This window comes from Acipenser ruthenus, chromosome 14, assembly GCF_902713425.1.
Source record: "Acipenser ruthenus chromosome 14, fAciRut3.2 maternal haplotype, whole genome shotgun sequence".
NCBI lineage: Eukaryota > Metazoa > Chordata > Actinopteri > Acipenseriformes > Acipenseridae > Acipenser > Acipenser ruthenus.
The window spans coordinates 6,389,729-6,411,438 of NC_081202.1; the positions used below are offsets into that span (position 1 = coordinate 6,389,729).

General features: G+C 39.2%; 1 protein-coding gene across 7 annotated transcripts in view; it reads right to left on the bottom strand.

Moving 5' to 3' along the window:
• LOC117419849 (liprin-alpha-2) overlaps positions 1–19,901 on the bottom strand; it is a 172,754-nt gene extending 152,853 nt beyond the window's left edge. For 4 of the 7 annotated variants that reach the window (XR_009307230.1, XR_009307229.1, XR_009307228.1 and 1 more), the window contains exons 1-2: positions 19,652–19,900; positions 13,164–13,418 (exon numbers count right to left, since the gene is read on the bottom strand). Coding sequence is in view for 4 of the 7 variants with exons in the window: in XM_058985659.1 (XP_058841642.1) it covers positions 13,164–13,412 (249 nt within the window). In the remaining 3 variants the exon portion in view is untranslated. Of the gene's footprint in view, positions 1–13,163; positions 13,419–19,651 lie in introns of all 7 variants that reach the window. The other 3 variants (XM_058985661.1, XM_058985660.1, XM_058985662.1) reach the window with 2 other exon arrangements.
• Between the last annotated feature and the right edge of the window lie 1,809 nt (positions 19,902–21,710).

The window sequence follows — 21,710 nt, forward strand, 5'->3', positions numbered from 1 at the left end:
ATCATTCATCTTTAACCATGACACGCTTGAGTGACTTGACTAAAGCATATGCACTTAATCACCTAATTAGTGAGACAGTTGATTGGACACTGGATATGGAGTGATTTCAGCTGTCGAATTGCAAGCTTGAATAAAAGCAATAAAGAAAATCATAGATAAAAAAACAATATGCCACATCTGTCAAGAGAGCAGCGCTTCGTGTAATCGGCATGTTGGAGGCTGGACTAAGGCAGTGTACTGTGGCTCGCCGTCTTTGGTGCTCACAGCCAGCAATTTCAAACCTAGCGAGACGGTATAATCAGACACACTCTGTCAATGACAGGCCACGAACTGGGAGACCAAGATCAACAGATCATTTTGCAGCAACTTCGTGATGTCAATTGTTAATCAGCACAATAAAAAAGTCTCTGCACCTGCCCTAAAACAGAGTTTGTCATTTTTCGATCACATCTAGTGAATTTTATCTAAATATAAGTGATAAGTCTCACTTTATGCACTTGCCTATCTTGATTATTAAAAGAACATGTTCTTTATTTGGAGTTATACTAGCTTCAAATTGGCGTAGTCATTAAACCTACTTAATTCAATTCATACGGATAACCAGGGTCTGTCTCCTTGCCTGTGTCTTGGTTACCTAGGGGTGTGCTACATAAGACCAAACATCGCAGCACCTGGTCATGACACCAAGTAAACCATCCTTGGCTAAGACCCACCTTACATCCTGTCAAAATGTAGATGTAAAATGTAAATCTAAATGTAGCTGCCGATGAACACAAAGGACACCATGGATCCTCTCCTACCCATAGATTAAGGTTCTGTGGTGATGGGAGAATATGTTGATCTGATGAGGAAACTGATCCTGCTCTGTTCCATTGTCCATAGATCTCACCAGCCAATCTTGCGTTGTTCCACACTCTCCCACCTCGTCCATTCTCCCTGCTAGGCCTGGGAAACTGCCTTATCCTATTTCTTTGTGCCATGTAGGAGGATCTGAACTGAGAGCAAGGCCTCCTCTTCCATGCTGTACTTGCCCCATGATATCAAAAAGGTAACTAACTACTGTACACACCAATAAATCATATATCCTATGATATGTGATCTCTGTTATTCTCTATCGTTGTTTCTGCTTAGGTCAGGGCTCTTTGGGGAAAGTAGTTCCTTTTAAAGTTATTTGTTTTCCTGGTTGTGAAGGGATATTATTTCCAGATTCTAGTGAGGAGGCCCAGCTGACACTGTTCAGTCAGAGGACCCACAAATGAAACATTCAGCCATAAAACAATCACTGCATTTTGACTCTCATGTTTCAATTTCTGTAGTTGAGGGAAATTGACTGTGACCTACTTTTGAAATAGGAGCTCTTATTCCTGGTAGTGTGCGTGCGTCACCCCACTCCATGTTACAGAGAGCACCAAGTGGAATAGATTGATTTGCCAAGAGAGGCCAGATGAAAAGTGTTCTTCAAGGAGTTTTATGTTTTCAAAATGATCTTAAAAGGTTTTGATGGTTCAGCCAAGCCTTCAGGATTCTGGACAATATCCATCTAAGGTGAGGGCTGGAGTGTGTCAGTTCCAGAAGGTTCTGTAATGTTATAAGGGTTTGCTTTACTCCTGGCCCACCTGTGTTGCCATGGGGATATCACCATCAGGTCAAAGTTTATAGAAACAGATTGGGAAATACATTTAAAATATGTTCATTGGACTCGGTTGAATGTGAGCATGTGAGTGGGTGAGCATTTCACTGGCTATCAGATTATCCAAAAAGGCACTCTCAAAATGATGCTTGTGCTCACATATCTTTTCCATTGCATCAGTAAAAAAAAAAAAAAAAAAGGAAACTGCCTAGAATTGATTCAATTAGAAGTAGAGGAGTACTTGGGATCACAGCTTAATAAAAATAATGAAGGGTTTTAACCACCCTTAGAGGAAAAGCATCCTATTAATAAATTCTTTATTTATTCTTTATTTCTTAGCAGACGCCCTTACCCAGGGCGACTTACAATTGTTACAAGATATCACATTATACATTATTTCACATTATACAGATATCACATTATTTTTACATACAATTACCCATTTATACAGTTGGGTTTTTACTGGAGCAATCTAGGTAAAGTACCTTGCTCAAGGGTGCCACTGGGGATTGAACCCACAACCCTCTGGTCAAGAGTCCAGAGCCCTAACCACTACTCCACACTGGTTGGTGTACCTCTAATGAAGTATTGAGACCCAGGATAAGAGAGTCAGCAGAATCTACCACTGAAGGGGTACCCAGACCCTGGCACTAACAGCTGTGAAATGATGTCTGGAAATTATAAAAGACTCTCCTTGGGTTACTGGAATTACTGTATTACTGAGCATTTGGTGACACAAAAGTATATATATATATATATATTATTATTATTATTATTATTATTTATTTCTTAGCAGACGCCCTTATCCAGGGCGACTTACAATCGCAAGCAAATAAATTCAAGTGTTACAATATAAGTCATACAATAAGAACAAGAAATACAATAATTCTCAAGTGTGACAAACCACAATTCAATAATACAGCAGATAATAGTGAAAGTTACATCAGGATATGATTAAATAGTGATAGTTACATCAGGATATGATTAAGTACAAAATACTACAGATTAAACACTTGGCAGATTACAATATTCTGAGGTACAGGATTAAATGCAGTAAAATAGGGGGCAGATAAGAGCAAAATAAAGCATATTTAAATGAAGGGTGATAGTGTCCCAGGATACAACAGAGGAGTTCTACAGGTGCTGTTTGAAGAGGTGAGTCTTAAGGAGGTGCCGGAATGTGGTCAGGGACTGGGCAGTCCTGACATCTGTAGGAAGGTCGTTCCACCACTGCGGAGCAAGGGTGGAGAAGGAGCGGGCTCGGGAGGCAGGGGAGCGTAGCGGAGGTAAAGCCAGTCTTCTAGTGCAGGCGGAGCGGAGAGGTCGAGTGGGGGTGTAGGGAGAGATGAGGGTCTGGAGGTAGCTGGGTGATATATATATTTAAATACAGTGCCTATAGTAAGTACTCACCCCCCTTGGACTTTTTCACAGTTTGTTGTGTTACAACCTGAAATGTTGATGCATTTAAATGGGATTTTTTTCATTAGATAAATATTAACCTCCTTATTAACCTCCTTTGCTATGACACTCCTAAATAAGCTCAGGTGGAACCAACTGCCTTCAGAATTCACACAATAAGTTAAATGGAGTCCATCTGTGTGCAATAAAAGTGGTTCATGTGATTTCAGATTAAATACACCTGTCTCTGTAAGGTCCCACAGTTGGATAGCGCATTCAAAGCAAAGATACTACCATGAAGACCAAGGAGCTTTCAAAACAACTCCGGGATAAAGTTGTGGAAAGGCACAGATCAGGGGAGAGGTATAAAAAGATTTCAAAGGCATTGAATATCCCTTGGAGCACAGTCAAGTCGATCATTAAGAAGTGGAATGTATACGGCACCATCCAGAATCTGCTTAGACCAGGCCGTCCTCCCAGACTGAGCAGCCGCGTAAGAAGGGCATTGGTCAGAGAAGTCAGCAAGAGGCCAATGACGACTCTGAAAGACCTACAGCGTTCCATGGCTGAGATGGAAGAAACTGTCCAAGTGTCAACAATAGCTCAGGTACTCCACAAATCTGGGCTGTATGGAAGAGTGGCAAGAAGGAAGCCGTTTCTGAAAAAAGCCCATGTAAAATCCTGCTTGGAATTTGCAAAAAGGCATGTGGGAGACTCTGAAAAGATGTGGCAAAAGATTCTGTGGTCCGATGAAACAAAAATGGAACTATTTGGCCTAAATGCAAAGTGTTATGTCTGGCGCAAACCCAACACAGCACATCACCCAGGTAACAACATCCCTACTGTGAAGCATGGTGGTGGCAGCATCATGCTATGGGAATGCTTTTCATCAGCAGGGACTGTGAAGCTTGTCAGGGTAGAGGGCATTACATTGAATAAAATTTCAAAACTAGTTTAAAGCTAGTTTTGAGTGTGATTATTTTAAGTTAGCGAAGGGGTGTGAGAACAAAGTACCTGCCATTGAAACAATTAATGGCTACTCTAATAGAAAGCAATTCACTGGCATAAGAGGTGTCTTACATTATATATTACATTCAAATAACGTCTTAGACTGGTAAAGATGAGCAATGTGGATCAAGACATAGCTTGAAATAATACGCAAACTTTTTTTTTTTTTGGAGTACTACTCGAATATGGAACAACATTTATCTGATAACTGCTATCCTACAACAAAATAAGTTTGATGTTTTCTGTGAATCTCTAGGATTAAAACACCTAATAAGAATATAACAAAGATCAAATATATTGTTAACGTGTTGTGTTCCACTGTGTAAAATGAGAGCTAAATTATCAAACTTTAATCCAAAACTGATATGTATACATTCTTTTTTTATCTGTATTTTTAGAAAACAGATATTTAAAAATGCATGTTTTTTGTAATGCTTAGGCCTATACAAAAAGCCAAGCATAGTATTTACAGTACTCACAATAGTTCACCAGAAGTTTGCTAGTACACCAAAACTGTTTGCCAGTAGACTGCTGCAACAGTTTGCCAGAACATCTCATTTGCATATGAAAAAGGGAACTTGCAGCAAGTTTTCCGCAAACAATCACCACAAATTTACAGCAAAATTGCGGGAAAATTGCCACAACAGTTTGCCAGAAAGTGTGTATTTAGGTAAGGGTTGTACCCTACGATTTGCCAGTTACTTATCTTAACAGTGAAGACCCACAGGTAAAAGTAAAAGGAAAGAAACCACAATACCCCAAAAACACTTGCACATCCAAAACAACCCTGCTGTCTCACTTTTTAATCTGGTCCTGAAGTTCTGTCAATTTAATGAATTGAATACGTTCCAGTTACAGCCCTTCACTGGATGACAGTCACTGCGTCAGCATGAACAACATTGTGCTTCCATTGCATGTAATTGGAATATAGTTCTGATAAACTGTCTAGCTTTAGGATTCACTGGCTCTTAAAGAATTTCACATCTGTCAGTCAGGTAGAGATGGGATCTTTGCTGATTAGGACCAAGCCTTTGCAGTTGCTGTCTAAAGGGAACATTCAGCTTATTGGTAGTCTCAGAATCTCAACCACAGTGCACAATAATCAACATCACAAAATATATTTGATTTACTTAGGGAGAGCACCAGGACTGACTGGTGTGTGCTTGTGTGTGTAGGCAGAAAGTGGGCACTTTATTTAAGCCACTGGTCAACGTACAAATACATACATATCCTGATGCATAAACCTCTTATTTTACCATCCAACACACCTGACCTAAGCAGCTTCTAATAGAAAGCCCCCACTATATATATATATATATATATATATATATATATATATATATATATTTTTTTTTTCTTCTTTAAAATCAGGCCTATAATGCATATTGATTTCAGTCTTCTGCACTTTCTTCTTCCGTTCATCACAAGAGTTAAAAACTATCTGAACAGAAACTGTTGCATAAAAATAAAATCTACATAAACATGCATTATTAAAAATGCATAGTAATGAAACCCTGCAATCTCCCAGTATACAGAATAATGTGTGAAATAATTACACCCCAGCATGACAAGTTTGCACACCAGTGGTAAACTAATGATCAAAATAAAACACATCATACAAAACACCAAACACCACTTTGCAGCATGTAAAGTATTATAGTGGATAATAAAGCACAACACACACACACACAAATTATTCCTGTGTTTGCCAAACGCTAAATACAATCATGTTATACGACCTATAATGGGATGGTTGCTTCACCTTACATAACTGCATGCTAATAAAGTCTGTTTGATGTATATTTTATAATCATTAACACTAAGCTTTACCAAAACAGAAAACAGGCATTCTGTAAAAACAGCATGTGCACCCACAGTTCTGTGAAAAAAAAAATGGTTGTGTAAAAGTATTTTCATGACATATTCAGAAATATCAGACAAACACTGAAATCAATATTACGCATGATTTGGGCAGCTGGTATCTTATCAGTTTCCATTAAGGTGGAGATGCTACAGTATCAGGGCTGAGTTGCACCAGCTGTGCCTAAGTTTTTACATAGCTTAGTTAAAGTGCAAGTCTTTACTAACGTTGATTTTACACATTACTAACTTTTCACAGGTTGCACCAGCTATGATAATTATAACATAAGACTTAGTTGTTGCTTAAAATGTACAGGGTGACAACAGTATTATTATTATTTTTTAATCGTAACATACATACATACATACATACATACATACATATATGGTTTTTATAGCGAACAACAATATTATAAGTAAAATCTGAATACGTAACTAGAAATGGGAGTTTTTGTGACACCAAAAGTGCTTCTCCAGGGGTGTAATGTAAGTGCCACTTGTGCCAACCGGTGGCATAAAGTTATAATGCTCAAAAGGGCCAACCAAATCATTCCACATTATACCATTGTAACCAACTCGATGACAATATTTAATTTCTGTTGCACCACCCAAAATTCACACTGCTCTATTACTGGTGCGTACTAATGTGAACAGCACAGAATTAAATCTTTGATCCCATTTGAACCGTAAACATGACTAACACATCTTTACAGTGGATGTCTTCTTGCCAAGGCACTCTGGAACTGTCACTCTTCTGCTAACAAAGCTGATTTCATATCTGTCTTTGCCTCCCACCTCTCGCTCGATTTCCTTGCTCTCACTGAAACCTGGCTGTCCCCTGATAACACTGTTACTCCTGCTGCCCTGTCCTCTCTCTATGTCCTGTCCCATACCCCGTGTCCCACTGGACGGGGAGGTGGGACGGGTCTTCTCCTCTCTCCCTCCTTACTCTTTTCTGTCCCCTCCGATCTCACCTCACTCTCTGTCAATACCTTTGAATTTCATGCAGTCCAACTAACCTCTCCCTGTCAACTCCTGCTCATTGTTCTGTACTGCCCCCCTGGGCCTCTCACTCACTTTCTGGATGAACTCGACTATCTATTCTCCTCCCTCCCATCTCTTTCTACCCCGTCTGTCCTGTTGGGTGACTTCAACATCCATCTCTCCAACCCCAGCCACTCTGCTGGATTCCTCCCTGTCCTTCACTCCTTCGACTTCTGTCTCTCTCCGTCCCCTCCTACCCACAAAGCTGACCGTCAACTGGACCTCACCTTCTCCAGGGCCTGCTGCCCCTCCACCCTCTCTGTCACCCCCCTGGACCTCTCTGATCACTATTTCATCTCTTTTTCTCTGTCTCTCCCCCCTCTCCCTGCTCCTCCTACCCCCACTATCACCTCTCGCCGTAACCTCCGCTCTCTCTCCCCCTCTGTCCTTGCCTCCACTGCTCTCTCTCACCTCCCTCCTATCGACTCCTTTTCACAACCCTCCGTAGACTCTGCTACCTCCACCCTCTTCTCCTCACTCACCTCCTCCCTCGACTCCCTCTGTCCCCTCACCTCCCGACCTGCTCGCCCCTCCCCTCCCCATCCCTGGCTCTCCTCTGCGCTCCGCTCAGCAAGAATCACACTGCGATCTGCTGAAAAGAAATGGAAGAGAACCAAACTCCCTGCTGCCCTAGACCTTTACCGCACTCTCCTCTCCTCCTTCTCCTCTACTCTCTCCTCTGCTAAATGTGCTTATTTCCAATCTGTAATCCAAGCCTCCACTAACAACCCACGTAAACTATTCTCTACCTTCTCCTCCCTCCTAAACCCTCCCCCCTCCTCCTCCCTCCTCTATCTCCCCTGATGACTTTGCCTCCTTCTTCTCTTCTAAAATCTGAGATATCCGCAAACTCTTTAACACCTCTCCCTCCCCCGCACCCCCTCCTGCTCCAACCCCTACACCCACTACATCCCCTACTTACTCGCCCTCCTTCTCCACCTTCTTGCCCCTCTCAGACTCTGACCTCTCCTCCCTGCTCCAGGGTCACAAACCCACCACGTGTGCCTTGGACCCCCTCCCCACTCACCTCTTTCAAGCTGCTGCTCCTGCTCTACTCCCCTTCATCTCCTCCCTCCTCAACACCTCTCTACTTTCTGGTATCTTTCCCTCTGCCTTCAAAAAAGCCTCTATCACTCCCCTCCTCAAAAAACCTACCCTCGACCCCACCTCCCTCCAGAGCTATCGTCCTGTCTCCCTCCTACCCTTCCTCTCCAAAACCCTTGAGCGGACTGTACACCGCCAGCTCTCTGCTTTCCTGTCCAACCACTCTCTGCTTGACCCTCTCCAATCTGGCTTCCGCTCTGCTCACTCCACTGAAACCGCCCTCCTGTCTGTCACCAACTCACTAAAGTGTGCCCGAGCTGCCTCTCTCTCCTCTGTCCTAATTCTCCTCGACCTCTCTGCTACCTTTGACACTGTTGATCACTCTATTCTACTATCATCTCTCGCTGACCTGGGGATCTCTGGCACTGCTCTGGCCTGGTTCTCCTCCTACCTCTCCAACCGCACTTACCAGGTAACCTGGTGTGGAGCAACCTCCACACCTCACCCTCTCTTAACTGGAGTCCCCCAAGGGTCACTCTTGAGTCCTCTCCTGTTCTCTCTCTACACCTGCTCCCTGGGCCCCCTCATCGCATCCTATGGTTTCTCATACCATTTCTATGCTGATGATGCTCAGATTTTCCTCTCCTTCCCCTACAGTAGCAATACAATGGTTCTTTAAAAGGAGCAATGGTAACTCAAGGACAGCAATGGTATGGTTCAATGGTATCATAATATCATGAACCAATACACACCCCATTAAAGTAAGCTAATGCATTACCATGGTACCATTAAAGTCCTCTGTCATATGAGGGCAATTGTGCAATATGTATTCCAAGTCCATTGTGTTGCCATTGCCAGTAAATGCTGTGGTATGCTTAGATTCCTGATTGGGTTTGTTCAGGGTAAATAAAGCAGCACAATAATGGTATGCTGATGAATCCTTTGATAAAAAGCTGCATGTTTACTATATGTTTTACTAAATAAAACCCAGATGAACCCAACAGACTGTGTAATAACTATTGCTAAATGTTCTTCTGTTATTAATTGCATCTATTGAGATGATATAACATGGTTACAAATTCTAGAACTGTATGCTTTACCTTATTGACACTAGATAAATATGTCTCTGAACAAATAGAGTGTAGAAGTAATATAGCTTACCTAGGCTTATATGGGGATGAATAGTGGAAATACAATATTTTCTATCATTCTTTCTCTAAACCTCTTTTTTATCACTTAATTCCAATTTAAAACATTTAAAAATCTGTTACATCTAACTACATCTTAGTCACTTAGGAATCTGAAAAACATCTGGAAAATGGAATCTTCAATCAAAGCTTAAAAGAAGCTGTACCCAATTAAGCTTACTGATGTTTAAATGTATTTTATTAAACTGCCTTCTGATTGATAAACTCTGATTAGTCTGCATGTGATTTGCGAGAGAAGAGAAAAAAAGGGCATCCCACAATTCAAACTGCACTGTGCAGCTCAAAAGCAAGGATTTCATACTGTGGCTCTTTTGTGGCTGACTACACAGCTTTCCATTAACAACTCTAAATGGTACTAGAAAAAATAGAACGATGTAGTCCCTCTGCATAAACACCAAGGAAAATAAAACGAGTTCAGGTGAATAGAATATAGAATGTTTAATTCCCATCCTTTCTGTATGATGTTTCTGCTATTTCTTAATCATTTTAAAATGCTCAGTTAATTTTCATATCAGACATCATCTTATTGAAAGCCTGCAATTAAAGCAGCTTCTGCTGTTACTCTGCTTCAAACAGTTTTATACCACACCTCACACGTTTGCAGAATACTTTAGTGACCTTTTAGTGACATTGGAGCAGATCTTAAATAAATATATGACTAGGTGCATTTAATATTAATAATGTGTTACATATTTGGTCACAGGGTTGACTATCCACAGGAACATTTTCTTTTGGAAATTCCACTATAGTTAAGACACCTCAATTCCTTTCCTAGTTGTTCGAAAGCATGTAAAAAAAAAGGACAATATTCAGGACATTTAAAGGTTTAAAGAGAAGAGGCAAGATAGAAAAATTGTCCAACAACTACAATTTTCAGGGCATTTACAAAAAGCTCAAATTAAATGAAAGGCAACTGTAACATTACTGTATTGTCTGTGGTTTTGAGTTATACTTATCCTATTGTGAGATTAGTAGATTTGACAGGGAATGAGTATCATGACAAAACGTGATGTGCTCAAAGCAACTGTTAATTATGCTTGCATGAGGTGTTTTATATTTCTTTTTTCTAGTTGCTCAACTTTGCTGTCATTTTCCGCTGCCAAATATGTGTCATCCAAGGACCAGGCAGTGGTAGAAATTGACATCTGCAGCTCGAAGGAGCGGTTTGCTCCTGTTAACTCACTAAATGACCAAGCCGTGCAAACTGTTTGGACACTGCTGTGAACATATGCTTTGGTACAGAGGGAACAGAAGGGGCTGCCAGTTTCCCTTGGAATAGTGGGTTGAGCACACTAAACTTGTGCTGAAGGCCCAAATGTTTTGACTGCCTGTATGCCACTATAAATATTTTCTGTCTAACATCTGCATCAATTTGAAGTTAACTTGTGCGCACAGCAGGTTCTTTTGTTGTGGTTCTAACTCTCTGTCTTTCTGCAATGATTCCAATGGAGAATTATATAAAGAGAAAAAAGTGCTGTCCTTGTATTTGTTTCAGAAGGACATTTTAAAAGGCAGTGTGCATAGGGTCAAAAACTGACCACAGCTGGCACCAGCTGGATAGAAATTGGGCACAGATAGGGAGGGCCAATGCCTGTAGAAATGCAAGATATATGTATATATTTGTTCCAGCTCAGAAAACAGTAAGACCTTTGGGAAATGTCAGTATGTAGGTACACCAGACTTCATTTAATGCTCCCAGTCATTTTCATTCTTACACTAGTTAGGGATTTCCAATGGCCTAGTTAAAAACTGTATACATGGTGTTTTTACAACTATAACAATAAAATACATTTATATTAAAAAAAAAAAAAAATCATAAAATAAGGAATGATAACAATAATACTATGTTCACAGTGTTTGCAATTATATCATTACTTTGGCAGTCGTATCCAGTAGTGTATCTAGATATCCGAACATGGCAGCAGTGAAGTGCCCCAAGCCCAGGTGAGGGCACTTAATGAATAACAAGCTCAATTATCTAGAGCTAACTCAAGAGGAAACTGGTTCAACATGAACACTTATCTACAAAAAGAAACTTCTAATTTTAGATATTTTACCCATTACCAGTCATAGCATCTGTTCCAACTATTTTCACTAGTACAGTTTTGAACTAAAAAAAAAAAAAGGCAAAATTAACAAACTGTAGACTGATAAACAATAACATTATACATTTGGGAAATTCTATCAAGCTTGACTGCTGTACGCTCACATTCAATCGGTTGTTGGGGTACACAAAAGAGAAGAGTGGAGGCAGTGCCTGCTGGCTTACACTAATCCACCACCTCTATCCACCTTCAAGACCAATGAGGCTTCCAGACACAGTCAGTTACAAGGTGAAGCCAACACTGTCAGGTCATAGCCTCACATGGCTTTTTGAATTTGAAATGCAAAGGGCAAGTAGTTACGTGAATTTAGCTCAAAACATGTTTAACTGATTAACGGCCAAGAACCTATGTACAAGAACATCAAAACCATGCAGCTTATGTTAAAAATGGTTAAGCTTATGAAAGATTAAGGAAAGAAAAAAGGATGTCAAACTACAAACTAAATTCAGAATTCTTCATTATTTCAATTCCAGCTTTGTTTTGGGCATCACAATCAAATTCAAATAAATCTTTCTTCAAATATAAGTTGACATACACAGCTATCTGCTTTTTCTCTTGTGCATCTGGTTATTCTAATTGAATCCCAACCTGTAGCTTAAACAAAAAAAAAACTGTTCTTTGTGTTCTATTGAGCAATCTTAGGAAAGAAAATCAATCTTGCTAAATGAATCCATTAATTAATGTATGTATGAAACATGTCACCCAGATAATCCCAATTAAGACACGATATCTCAATTCTGACGGTGTACTGAAACTGTCAAATTGGCAGCCGACCATCCACACAGTGCTCACGCTCACAGTTACTGCACAGCAAACTGTCGTCTGTTCAGTTCTTTAACAAGCCAATCTTCACTTACATTTCATTTCAACACTGATACATTACTGAAGAAGACTCCAAATTGTCAGTTTAGGAATAATACTGAACTGAAACTTTTCAAGTTGGTCTCTCAAGACATTTGTCAACAGTATGTTAAAAGCAATCTGTACACCACAGTATGTAGATTACTGTTAAAACGCATGGCTCTCTATTTGACAGGAATCCATCACACCAGCATACAGCCGTGGAGCTGTGCTGTACATAACCAGCTGCTTTATGAAGTTCTAGTGATGTTTCAGCTCGGTCATGCCTTTGTTCAGTGAATCTAAACTACATACAAGTCTTCATCAATAGCTATATTAATAGCACCCCTGTTGAATGAGAAGGGAGGAACCAGACTGGTAGATACTAAAGATATGATATGTCTAGTACATCTAGAATGTATTGATGTACCATTCTGTCTCCCTTTTTTTTGCAATGAGATTGGCCTATAATTATTTAAATCAATTTGACTTCCTTCCTTGTGCAAATCAATTTAATTTGCCGCCTACCAACTGTCTGACAGACTTGACAACACAGATTATGGTTTGCCATTGCAGAAGACTGAGTAACTCTGGCTCAAGACCTTCCAGCCCTTTATTAGTATTATGTTTTAAGAATCTCATTGCCCAAGCTCTTACAGATTCATACTGGTGTTAAACTCAGATTGTCAAAGTGCATTCATAGTCACGTAAGCATAATAAAAAATGATTACATACCTACTTTTTTGAAAAAAAAACACATTGTTGATTAATTTGGCCTTTTGAAGGTATAATCATTTTAAATGTTGTTGCTTTCAAAGATTAATTATTAATTATACTGCTTTGTTTTAAACAGTAACATGGATTAATATTCCACAACTATAAAAACACTAAATTGTGGAAAATGTAGTAACACTAACAATCATTTTGAGTAAAATTCTCTGTCACTGTTTTCAACTTGAGTTATCTGGGGTTTCCTTATGTGTACCGTCTTTAGACTTGTCATGTAATACGTTTACACACACGCACCTGTGGCAGGGCGGAGTTGAGCTGGCGCTGCAGGGAGTCCCGGTCGTAGAGCACGTCCTCGAGGTTCTGTTGAGACAGGCCCAGGCTCTCCTGTGTCTCTCGCAGGGTGTCCAGCAGCCGGTCACGCTCATCCAGCATGTTCACCATCAGCTGCTCAAAGTGGCTGTCCGACTCTGAGCCACTGCTGTGAGAGCCCCTCTGACTCATGGGGGTGTCTTCGTTAATAGTCGGCATCACTTCACACATCATTTCTCACTGGAAAACAAAATCACAATTAAAAGGGCTGTCTTTCAAAATGATATAAAGCTCAATTTTGTGTTTCATCTTTAAATGAAGCTTCAGTATCAGTACCTGTACACCCGAATCTTCGCCTTAATTTCACATTATTCACATTCTGATTCCACCTCTTTCACTGTCTAAGCAGGGGCTTAGACAATGTCCCTTTGGAACTGTGGTGATCAGAAGTGGACACAGTACTCTAAGTGCAGTGTATTATACAGCCTCCTCATAATCTCCTTGGATTTGTACTCTACACATGTGGCTATAGTTATCACACTCCAAACATTCCCCCTGAGTACACTTAGCATTGATATTCAGATTGCTGCTGCCATTGAGGTGTGTTTTGGAATACTGATCTATGATTATTTTCAGCACAAAAAAAGAAGGAAATTCTCAAATCTAAAAAAAAAGCACATAATAATGTTTGCAGACAGAGTACATGCAATTATTCACTACATATAACATACTATGAAAATAGGTTTTGTTGAAAAGTACACAGTGATGTAATGTACAGTGACTTATTAAGCAGATGTAAAGAAGTCTAAGAGGGTATTTCCAACAGGGGAAAAGAAAGGTTCTTCTCGCTGTGAGTCACAAATCCCTCACTGAATATCAACAAAGCAATTCTGAACTACAACAATCGGATTCTGGTTGTTTGAGAGCAGTGCTCTATGAGAAAGCAAGGCTCACTAGTGTACTGGCAAAATGCTTAGGAAAAGTCATGTCACACTATAATTCTTATTTACTAGCACTTTCACAAGCAATTTCATGAGAAACAATAAGACAGTAACTTTTAGCTTGACGGAAGGCCACCTGTTGGCTTAATACATTCAAAGTGCTGAAGGTTATTTAAAAACTCCTTTATCTGAGACGTGCCTTATTAAAATAAAAATTATTACACTGTAAATGAGTTTCAGCCTTTTTTTTCTGCTCAAAAGCTGCCAAATGTATCAAGTCACTATGAATCAACCTGTGACGATGAGGACTCCTAATGAGAACGAGCCCTGTCCAGGTCTTCAGTCATGCTTTGTTCATATTCCTCTAGATTTTGAGCTATCGAGAACTCTTTACACCCACGACAGCTGGAGTTAAAATCCAAACAGAAACCATGAAAGAGCGAGCCTGAGTATACCCAAATCTGTTCAATTTCTATCTTCAACTTCATAAATTAGGTAAGTTAAGATAAAGCTTCTGGAGTCGGGGACAGTCTGACTTCACACATTATAATACCAAACATGCAGGTAAAGACATGAAGGAGAAAGACCAGCAAGTTTCAGTCACCCTCTGTACCAATGCAGAATATCCCCCTGCCCTTTTTCACGTAGCCAAGCTTGAACATCAAGTCAGTTAATGAAACAGACTACTTGCTGCATTCAGACCATCACCGACAGTGAAAACCAGTTGCAATAAAAATTGTGAGTAAAATTCAAAACTAAACTGAATATGCTGCATTAAAAGAATGGGTTTGTCATCCAGCACATAGCTCATGTCAGCGGTGAAGTCTGCACACAGCAAACACTCTGGGGCTATACAGTGTATTTTTTACTTTATACCCCATTTTACTACTCTGTGTATGAAGGTAAAATAAGGACATCTTGGCAGACACAAAATGAATTTTATGAAAAAAAAGCACAGCATAGTAAAATTTGTATGCTGAAAAATGATTAACTAATGTGGTTTTATGATACAACAACCAGACAATTTAATTGTGGTCTTAACATAAAATAACCTTCAATTACAAATTCAGGCTGATCTGGACTGAAGCCCGGTTGTAAAACACTCAACGTCTACCTTAACATAATCTTTCCTTAATTGTAGTTAAGCAGCCAAGTTCTTAATGGCCATGAGCCTAATGGGCATGAAAAGCTCAATAATGGCGCCGCCAAAACCCGTTGCCATCAACACTTTAAAACAGGGAAATTGTAAGGATACCCAACCTGTTGCAAAGAGATTTTATTGAACTTCTCCTATGCTTGCCATTAAAGATGTTCCTCATAATAATAGTGATTCCCAAATCCTGCTTTGAAAACTTGAATTGTATTCAGAGCCGTCTAACTTGTGTCCCAACAGCAAAAATCCAAATCTTATACTATTTGACAAAAGAATGTAATTCAGTGCAAAGAAAGTTTTTTTTTTTTGTTAGTTCTTAAACAGTAAGTCACAGGGTTTGTTATACTTTGTACACTTCTAACTGTAAAGTCTGTTTCAAAGCTCTTTTCAAAATAGCTGCTCTAGTGCACTGGGGTTTGAGATCTGTCATCTTAATCACTGCAGGAAGAGCAATTATAAAATGTGGGCAATACACCTTACACTATCAGTGCACTAGAGCAGCCATTTTAAAAAGAGCTTTGAAACTGACTTTAAAGACAGATGTGTAAAAGGTTGTCAGGATGTTAACAACAAAAAGAAAAATGACAGGTGCGTTATTTAAACAGTTGTAGCAACACGTGGGGACATGTAAAGCCCGCCGCACACAGCCTGACTCAAGCCGTCCCGACTCATCTCATCTGAGTATGCACAGATTCTGCGATCAGTTGTGCTCAGTTTTGGTTTGACGTCACAATTGAGTTTTTCCCAACTGGGTGTCACACACTGCTAAGACTGAATTACTGACCACGACTAGATACTGGTGATTACTATGTATGCAGATTTAATTAATACTGCCCTGTACATGTTTTTTTATTAACTTAGCCTAACATAGCGACCCTCACATTATGCATGGCATTGTATGCTGATCAGACGACGGCAACCAAAAAGAAGCGCTTAGCCTATTAATTTAGCTATTGACCATTTACACAGAGCAAACGTTTCAGGCAGTGTTTGATTTTTTGTTTAGTTTGTCTACTACACTTTAGCCTGTGGTAAATAAAATCCAACCTCTTGATTTTTATTTGACTTTGACATTTATTTCTCAGCGTGTGGATCTAGGGGCTTGTGATTTGTGACCTGGAGATCGACGCACCGGTTACTTCTGTTTTAGCATAGTAAGAAAATATAGGCTGCCAGTAGCTTGATAATAAAAAGGTAAATTGATCATTTACCTTTGATTAGTAAACGTCTAAAAAAACTCTTCAAATGTGCACAGCAATTCAAGACTAATGTATTTTTACCTGTGGAACTAAAGCTGTCAATATTCCGCCATCTTGTATGACAAGTCACATGACAAGCCACGTCACTTAAACCTGCTTCATCATTGGTTGACACCCTTATGACCAATCAGTCTCAGTCAGTCTTGGTCGGCAACCGCCGCACACAGACAGACTGATCACATCTGAATGAAACTGCAACTGAAAAATATTCAACATGTTCAATCTTCAAATCTGAAGACATCCCGACTGAAATCTGGATAATCTTGGTTTTAAAGGCAGGCACACTGCTACGACTCATCCAAACCGTGTACGGCCAGTTGAGATGAGTCGGGACGGCTTGAGTCGGGCTGTGTGCGGCGGGCTTAACGCTATATTTTTCGGAACCCCGCTACTTATTCTTTAATACCTGCTATAATCATGGTAACACCTAATGCAGTTGTTATATCTGCTTTACAGAGAGTTGCTTTGGATCTTGCCGGTTGCTTTCTTAATTCTCAGAGACACATTAAGATTAACTAAGATCAACTAAGATGTTTGTTTTGTTATTGTCATCTACTTCCCTGTTTACTAAGCATTTATAACAGCTGTTGCAGGGATTATGGAACATTACCCAAAAGACTGTAATACAAACCAATTGTAAGAAATTCCCCTTGTTGTAGATGCCCTGTTTTATAACAGTCATTAAATGGTTGTACACATGAAACACCCACTCACATGAAGCAGCAAGACTACTTCTAAAAGAAAATCAGACAGATAAGGGTGTATGGGTGATAAATCCTTAGTTCAGTACTGGAGTGGTGGAAAGCAGAGTTTTCTTAACCTTATTCAGCATTATTATTATTATTAATTTCTTATCCAGGGTGACAAAGTTGTTATTATAAAGGTGATGTATCCATTTTCAATGTTAAAATGTGTAGTTATATTTGTTTTATATTAAATAATAATTACTGTACTAATTAATGATATGTTCCTGATCCATTTTACAGTACAGTAATCCGTCACGTATCCGACTGCAGTGGGACCATAGTAAGGGCAGATATGTACAAAGTCGGATAAATCAATACTGTTTTAAATACCATTATACACAACTGTAACAATTACTATAGTCACACAATTATTGTTTTGAGATTCATCTTTTATTAGGGAGATCCCGTAAATCCCTTGTTTAGAAAGATACAGGGTATTAATGCTTGGGACAGGGTAGCCGTCTGCCGTGTGGGTGCGTGCATTCGCTGCTGAGTGACAGGCAGGCGATCGAGACGGAGGTTGACGTTGATACGCCCCGCAGGCGAACAGGATTTATTTACATATCAACACACTGAACAGCTCACGTGACACTACCAGCAATGGCAGCGCACAGAGCACATACAACACAGTGTACAAAAACGTTGGTAGGATCTACAATCTCTGGGAACCAATCTTCTGTGTTCAATAACAAATTAACGTTGCTGAAGAGATTGTTCACAGTGGATAAACAGTTAGGACGGATATGCCATGGATTACTGTATTCATTTTGGTAAACTTCAGGAAAATGTTTACAGCAAACCTAATGAATCTCTTTTTTTTTTTTTTTTTTTTACATATTGTAAGTTAATTCAATACAGTGTAGAGGCAGCAATGAAGTAACCATACTTAACAGTGTACAGTATGTAAATTCCCACTGTTGCACCTACATGAAATATAAATTAGAATGATATATAACTACACACATTTTGAGGAAATCAATAAAAAAAGAAAATCTCAACTGCATTAAAAACATTTTACCAGTACACTACTGTGATGTGAAAAGCAGGATTTTCTTCTTTCACTGTTCAGTGTTTTTCTTGGAGGAAAATAATTGTCTAAAGAACATCGACTCAATGTTGATCTCTCTGGTCTGCGATCCATTCTCTAAGGATGGTTAGTTGTGGGGGAACTGCATGTTGAAAACCCCTCTCAAGCTTACTTGTTGTATAAACGTTGTGCCTACATTTATTTTCTTTTTGTATTTTCTGATACATCATATTACAATACATATATTTATTTATTACAGTTTAGAAGAATACAAAGTCAATTCATTTTCAGAGTTTATATTGGATTAAAATAAAATGAGATTATACATCTCATTTTATATATATATATATATATATATATATATATATATATATATATATATATATATAAAATGAGATTATATATATGAGTGTGTGTGTTTCAGAAGTTGTAAATGGTTAATATTTTTTAATACCGTTACACTTTGTCATTTCAGGCAACAACATTTAACCCTTATACACACAAGTTAGGGTAATAAGCCTTTGCTGTACACTTACCTTAATTATGTTATCCACCCCCCCACAGTTACACCTTTATGTCACCCTACACCAGATTCTTACAACACAGAATCTCGTTGAAAATTGTAGCACTTAAATAAGGTTTACAATATAAAACACAGGAAGGTTATATAATTAGGAAATGTGTGGCAGTGCCTCTGTATAATAACGATGAATAAATAAATCCATGTATGTATATGCAGTAGATAGTACTACAGCAAAATGCTTGAGTGTGAGTTTTATGTGTGCTTTTGTAAGATGGACTGTATCCATTCATGCACACACATCGTATGGGAGTGTAGTCAGTTACTAACAACCAAAAACAGAAGCAATACTCGTTCTTGTTATTATTTATCGTCTTACATACAGTGCTGTATTCTACATATAATTATGTTTTTATATTTCACATCTAATTGTAGAGGTAGTGGTAGCTCTGAACTAATATTATCTAGAAGAAATAAAAAAGACTTGGCTATTGTCTCAGTGCATTACATCATGCCTCCCTCCCTCCCCTTAACTCTTGATCTGTAACACCGATCTAAATATGTGGCATTTATTGTGCACAGGCATTACTTATGACAATTGGAATGTCCGTTATTTGTTAAACAAACGTCCATACAAAAACAGAACAAGCCTTGCCTCGCGCTAGCACCTTGCACATCTGTGTAAAGAAGTTTGTAATCAATGTGCCTGGCGTTCCTTCCCCATCACCTTACAGGTAGCGTACAATACCTGGAAAGCGGTGATTATGAAACAAAGACACAGTAGTGGGTTTTCACTTTAGAAAAAGAGGAAATCCACAAATACTTACAGTCTACTCTTCGGCGTCCGCTCCCTCAACTGATCAATGACAACCGCAGTCTCCGCGAGCTAATGTGGAATCACACAGCTGCCCACTTCGGAACCATTTGCATCCAATCCTGCAACATAGATAGCCTCACTGTAAAAATGCAACGGTGTAACAGCTTCTAATTCAGAGGTAAACACCACTGCCAAGCTCACAGCTGTCATTTAAAAAATAAATTGCCTAGCTTATTAGTAACATTATTTCTCAAAAATTGTCCATTGCTATAAAAAAAAAAAAAAAAAAAAAAAAAAAAAAATGGCATGTTACAAATATTGCGTTGGGAAGCCGAGCTCGGTAAAGACCATTGTTTGCGCTGAAGAAGGGGAGATGGATCTTAAAGTAGCAGTTGTACAATTTCCAGAAGCTGAAGAACGGATTTTCATAGAAGAAAGTCTGTCTTTTCCCTCAAGAAAGGTCGAGCAGTGGGTCCCGTTTGAATTATTGCATGCGATATTGTATGAAGATTCTGTTCTGTGTATATAAATAACAATGCAATCAAAGGTGAGAATCGTGGGCACTGTGAGTTCTTGATTAGCCTGTGTTTTTAGTATTTTCAGACCTTATGCATTTTGTTTATGCCTGACATTGTTTTATACTGGTGCATGTCTCATATTAGTTTTACTAAATATGTATTTTGCACAAAGTGGGTTAGCTCTATTACACTTCTGGTCTCGTATGGAGTGTGCCTGAACACCGTTCATTCATAACGTTCCTAGTATTATTATTATTATTATTATTTATTTCTTAGCAGACGCCCTTATCCAGGGCGACTTACAATCGCAAGCAAATACAAATACATTCAAGTGTTACAATATAAGTCATACAATAAGAACAAGAAATACAATAATTCTCAAGTGTGACAAACCACAATTCAATAATACAGCAGATAATAGTGAAAGTTACATCAGGATATGATTAAGTAGTGATAGTTACATCAGGATATGATTAAGTACAAAATACTACAGATTAAACACTTGGCAGATTACAATATTCTGAGGTACAGGATTAAATGCAGTAAAATAGGGGCAGATAAGAGCAAAATAAAGCACATTTACATGAAGGGTGATAGTATCCCAGGATACAAACAGAGGAGTTCTACAGGTGCTGTCTGAAGAGGTGAGTCTTAAGGAGGCGCCGGAATGTGGTCAGGGACTGGGCAGTCCTGACATCTGTAGGAAGGTCGTTCCACCACTGCGGAGCAAGGGTGGAGAAGGAGCGGGCTCGGGAGGCAGGGGAGCGTAGCGGAGGTAGAGCCAGTCTTCTAGTGCAGCAATATCACCTGCCTACCTTTTATTTTCTCCCCCTGGTTAAAGGAATGGTTTTCACCAGTCTCTAAATACATTCTGAAGTAATCACGCCTGCTCTCTTAAACGTGTTTCGATTTAATAGGTGGTATTTTTACTGTTGCATTGCTTTTAATTCTTCGTTGGTGAAAAATTACACCGTACTGCCCAGCGACTCAGTAAACAAATCCAACTGTGAAATGTTGAAAAGAAAATCTCAGTTCAAAACTGACACCTAAAATACTCTTTACAATATTACCCCAGGGGAAGTCATTGAACTAAACACGAGGTAGTGGGAGTGTGATCAGCTGTAGGTTAATTAAGTGGCCTTAATTTCGATCTACAAAGAGAACCTCTAGACTTGCAAGAAATACGGCTTTTCAGTCGAGGTGCTGTACACCTTGAGCTACATCAAGTTCAGGGCGTGGCTATTTCTTGTTCCGGCTATTACTGGCTTGTTTTTCGAAACACATTTTTTTGTCAGTATTGGATGTCACAATGGAGTAGATTTGTGCCAGATGAACACATAGTTATTTTGTTGTTGTATTGCATGTTTTTCTTCTCATATAGTTTAATACAAAGCCCGCTAACAGACGCTTTATTTGGGAGCTTATACTTAACAAAGCAGTGCCTGTACAGAGACCTATTCCGACAATAGGTGCTTTATTATGCAACGCTAACCCTTACCCTAATTCTATTGCAACATGTCCCAGTTCCTAACTCTAAGCATCCTAACTATA